The sequence below is a fragment of the Gadus macrocephalus genome, chromosome 3 (assembly GCF_031168955.1).
Source record: "Gadus macrocephalus chromosome 3, ASM3116895v1".
Classification (NCBI taxonomy): Eukaryota; Metazoa; Chordata; class Actinopteri; order Gadiformes; family Gadidae; genus Gadus; species Gadus macrocephalus.
In genome coordinates this window covers 20,098,826-20,103,825 of record NC_082384.1, presented here as the reverse complement: position 1 = coordinate 20,103,825, position 5,000 = coordinate 20,098,826, and the positions used below count along the sequence as shown (strand labels likewise).

At 48.8% G+C, this 5,000-nt stretch overlaps 1 protein-coding gene across 3 annotated transcripts in view; it reads right to left on the bottom strand.

Annotated features, from left to right (window-relative positions):
* Positions 1-1,519: 1,519 nt before the first annotated feature.
* slc8a1a (solute carrier family 8 member 1a) overlaps positions 1,520-5,000 on the bottom strand; it is a 10,248-nt gene continuing 6,767 nt past the window's right edge. For 2 of the 3 annotated variants that reach the window (XM_060047848.1, XM_060047849.1), the window contains exons 8-11: positions 4,402-4,532; positions 3,813-3,912; positions 2,162-2,449; positions 1,520-2,048 (exon numbers count right to left, since the gene is read on the bottom strand). In XM_060047848.1, coding sequence (XP_059903831.1) covers positions 1,672-2,048; positions 2,162-2,449; positions 3,813-3,912; positions 4,402-4,532 — 896 coding nt within the window. In that variant the 3' untranslated portion in view covers positions 1,520-1,671. The remainder of the gene's footprint in view (positions 2,049-2,161; positions 2,450-3,812; positions 3,913-4,401; positions 4,533-5,000) is intronic. The other variant, XM_060047850.1, reaches the window with a different exon arrangement.

Below are 5,000 nucleotides of genomic sequence, written 5' to 3'. Positions count from 1 at the left end.
AACCTGCAGCCAACCTGCAACTAACCTGGAAAAAACCTTGAACTAACCTGCAGCCAACCTGCGACTAACCTGCAACTAACCTTCAGCTAACCAGAAACCAACCTGGTTGCAGGTTACAGGCTGTCTAAAGGTTGGTTAAAGTTTGGTTACAGGTTGGCTGCAGGTTGGTTAAAGGTTAGTTGCAGGTTAGTTGCAGGTTCAGAGTTGCATACTAGCAGTCTGAATACAACAAGCATGGAAGGACGGATTTCAGGAATCTGACTGTTAACCGAGAGGATGAACGGTTCATCCATCCGGCTGTGGTTCTCAAGGACCCAAACACTACTGGTTTCCTGAAGCCAGTGTTCTCCTGTCCAACGGTGGTTCTGAAGGACCTAAACTTCACTGGTTTCCTGAAGCCAGTGTTCTCCTGTCCAACGGTGGTTCTAAACACTACAAACTACTCCCTTCATCTTCAACACTCTGACCTCTTCCAATCTCGGTGGAAGATGAACATTTGAAAAGAGTTGAGAGAAGGTGAGGCTTTCTTAGTCTTCAAACGTCTAATGTTTCAGGACTCAGATATTTACAATGGATGATGCAAAATATTGGTTGAGACCAGACCTTCTCAGATAATAGTGTGACAATTAATGATGATATGTCTGATACTAGCCTGACAATGCTACATGCTAGATTGACAGAGCTACATGCTGGTTTAATAAAGCTACATGCTAGCATGACCAAGCTACATGCTAACTTGATAGGAATACATGCTAACTTGACACGGCTTCATGCTACTTATTGGACGTGTGTTGTGTACGATTGATATACTGTGTTCAGAGTTGGCTGGGTTCCAGGCGAATATGGATTTATTACAATTACATTTTTACTATTAGAAAGAATATATATAAAATGACCCAATCATAGCCTATTCTATACAAATGGATTTCACTCGGACCAGAATAATGGATTGATAATGAATTATATTAGTCTGTGTAATGACATTATAGATATGACGTTCCTTTTGTCCAAAGGGCTATACAACTTTCAATAGTCTTTAAATAAATCCAAATTTGTGTTGAATATAAAGGTGTACTGTACAGGATTAATTTTGATGTAAACTGATGATGCGTAACTTCTGGCCCATCCCCTTCACTGTTTGCTGTTTTAACCAAACACCACAGAAGTAATTCAATAAAAATTATTTAAAATGCCTGGGAAAGTTTGACACAATTGTTGTGCTGTATACTATTAGAATGCTTAATAGAATCTAATTTCAGTTTAATGGTACAGGTTTATTAAATTTAAAATGTAGTAAACAAAGTGAAAGTGACGCAGGATCAATTTTAAAAACAGCTTGGGGGGGAGAGAGAGAGAGAGAGAGAGAGAGAGAGAGAGAGAGAGAGAGAGAGAGAGAGAGAGAGAGAGAGAGAGAGAGAGAGAGAGAGAGAGAGAGAGCACAAGAGAAAGGGAGGAACACAGGAGCTGTGTCTGCAGGGTAGCCTTAGGAATCAACAAACATGTTTTTGAAACACACAAGGTTATTCTATTTTTTATTTCCCCCCTGGGCTCAGTGCAGTGTCTATATGAGTGGCACAAGTTACAATGAAACATCCCGTAAGCCTGCAAGTCACAAACCGCTAGATGTCCAGGTGTACCAGTGCTTCTAGAACCGGTAGAACCTGTCCCAGGTTAGAAGGCCTGGATGTGGCAGTAGGCCTCCAGAGACGACAGCACGATGTACACCAGCCAGAGGCTGAAGAACAGACAGCTGGTCAGCACCTTGGGGCCCCGGGGGCCTCCCAGCTCCCCCCCGATGGACGCCCGCCGCCGGAACATCAGCACGGCCACGCACACCAGCGCAAACACCGTGAAGAGGGTCACAGAGAAGGCCAGGGTCCCGGGGTCCACCCGGAACCAGTCCCCCCTGGCCTGGTGGTACACGGCCGCGATGGACCATGCCACGCCGATCCCCAGGAACACGTTGACGGCGTTGCTGCCCGTCACGTTGCCGATGGACGCGTCCGCATACTGGTCCTGGATGGCGGCCAACTTACTGGCAAACGTGTCTGATGGACGCAGAGATGTAGAGATATATTTATAGACATATACTGGTCCTGAATGGCTGCTATGTAGTGGGCGCTAGATGAGACAGATATGTATCTAGAGATAGTGCATGCACCTGGTACGGACGTCCCTAGGGCTACAAACACCACGGCGGTCACAGAGTCCTTGAGTCCGACCGTGCAGCCGAAGTGGGAGGCGAGGTCACCGATGAAGGCCGTCAGCAGGCCGATGCCCGAGATGGACACCACGAAGCAGGCCCAGCCGTTACAGTAGTCGGTCGGGGGCACGAGGGCAAACAGCAGCTTCCAGAAGACCGTCAGGAAGTGCATGACGTAATCAAAGCAGGAAGGGAGACGTCTCTCCCCCCGCCCGTCCTGCTCCTCCTCGTTGTCATCGTCCTCTACTTGGAGATAGACAAGAACAACTTAACCATGTCTGGTAGAGTCTAGCAGAGTCCGCCTTCGGGAATCGCTCGCCGTCGTCTCACAGCGATTAACCTCCAGGAACAACGAGCAATACCTCTGGGGACAACACTTCCTAAGACTTCCTCTTAAGTGCACCGGTCGTTGTTTAAAGTCCGGTTAGCAACTTGAGAGGCAAGAATGCCGTTAGTTGATAGACGATGCCTACGACCCGACTGTCTGCTTACACTACAACGGCTTGTTTCAGCTAGTTAGATACGATGGTCAAAGGGTTTCAAGGTTGTTGCTCTCCACACAGACTCTTTACCTGCAAGCAACCAAGCCCCCGCTCAAATGGACTGGTCAATGTATAAACTCCATGGTCTATCAACGGACCACAAACTGAAACAAGAAAGCTTCAAATACCAAAATCTTGTCCCATTGCCTAAAGATTCTGCATTTATTTGCAGATAAATGTTTATGGAGACTAATGCCGCTTTTCCACCGCACATGTAGCTCGACTCGACACGACTCGACACGACACGACTCGACACGACTCGACACGGTAGCAGCACGGGTGCTTTTCCACCGCAAATAGTACCTCCTGGACGTGGGCGGGGTCGGCTGCGCGAAAGGGCCGTGACGTATTTGTGTACGCGACGCAAACAACACATACGCAACCCACACATGGACAGAACCCACATAACAACAATGGAGGACATCGATCGCATTACTATTATTAGCTGGCATGTTGAAGAAGTTGGAGAAGTGGAACATGTTGGCTGCGGCGCTGCTATGGATGTTACCAGCATGGTTGCCATGTCGCTCTCGTGACTTCGTCACACTCTCTGGCCAATCAGTCGCCGGCCGTCTGCCGACGTCACCTTTTAGCATCGGCTCAGCTCGCTTGGAACCTAGAGCGAGTAGGTACTAGAAAAAGCAGCCACTTCAGGTACCAGATACCATGGTACCGCGGTGGAAACGCAAAAAATGCGAGCTGAGTCGAGTCGTGTCGAGTCGTGTCGAGCTGGTACCATGCAGTGGAAAAGCGGCATAAGTAAAGTCTAGTGGAATCAATTTGAGCGGTAGAGACTAGTACAGTTCAGTAGAGTCTTGTATGTACTAGCAAGGGTAGTAGAGAGGATTCAGGCCCAATCCCATTTCTACCCCTTCCCCCTTCCCCTTACCCCTCCCTTGTTTTGAAGGGGTAAGGGGAAGGGGTAAGGGGAAGGGGTAAGGGGAAGGGGTAAGGGGAAGGCGTAAGGAGTAGAAATGGGATGGGGCCTTGGTCATGTTGGGGTAGTAGAGGATATGTAGTAATGTTGGGGTATTAAAGGGTATATAGTGATGTCCGGGTGGTCTCACCGGGGTTGACAGTAATGGCGTCCCTAAACTGTTCCCTCCAGCTGTTGGTCCCAATCACCAGAGCCAGGTTGGTCTTCTTCACCAGCTTGTCCACCAGGTTCTGGAGGAGAGGAAACCTGGTGGTGATCTCCAGCTCTAACTCCCTCCTCTAGATCAAACTCACTCCTCTATCTCTCCCTCGAAGACACTCTAGCTCTTACTCACTAATCTATCTCTGACTCAGTCCTCTAGCTCTAAGGCCCAATCCCATTTCTACCCCTTACCCCTTCCCCTTACCCCTCCCCCTTGTTTTGAAGGGGCAAGGGGAAGGGGTAAGGGGTAGAAATGGGATTGGGCCTAACTCACTCTAGCTCTAACTCAGTCCTCTAGCTCTAACTCAGTCCTCTATCTCTAACTCCCTCCTCTAGATGTAACTCATTCCTCTAGCTCTCACTCACTCCACTATCTCTAACCCATTCTTCTAGCTCTTACTCTCTCCTCTACCTCAAACTCAACTTACTCCTCTCCCATCCACACAATGTTTCACATTGACAAGAGGAAGCCACAACAGGCAGTAGGGCAGCCACCACAACCGGCAGTAGAAGCTCACCTTGAACTCATAAGACTCCTCTATGACGACCTCCAGCCGGGCGTGCTCCCCCAGGCGGGGCCGGCCCAGCGCAGCGACACGCCGCTCCGCCTCCTCCCTCTTAGAGACACTCTCCTCCTGCCCAGCTCCCTCTGGGGAGGAGAGAGGAGAACATCAACTACTGGACGGTCCCTCGCTGTGAACGCTACGGAGGGACAGACGGAACGCTCTACAGAGAGACGTACAGACCGAATAGTTAAATGATGGACAACAGAAACCTCTGATTTGTTTCTAAAGGTGTTATTAAGGGTTATCTATGTGTGCATTAAGCATCATGTACTAATGGTGTTATTGATGGTTATCAATGTGTGTGCATTAAGCATAATGTAATAATTTTGTTGTTAAGGGTTGTGGTAAAAAGCTGTGTGGTAAGCATCATGTACTACTGATGCAATGATGCCTTCATATTTGGAGTTGGTATGTTCTTATCATGTTCACAGACAGACAGACAAACATACAGACAGACAGACAGACAGACAGACAGACGGACGGACGGACAGACGGACGGACGGACGGACGGACGGACGGACGGACGGACGGACGGACGGACGGACGGACGG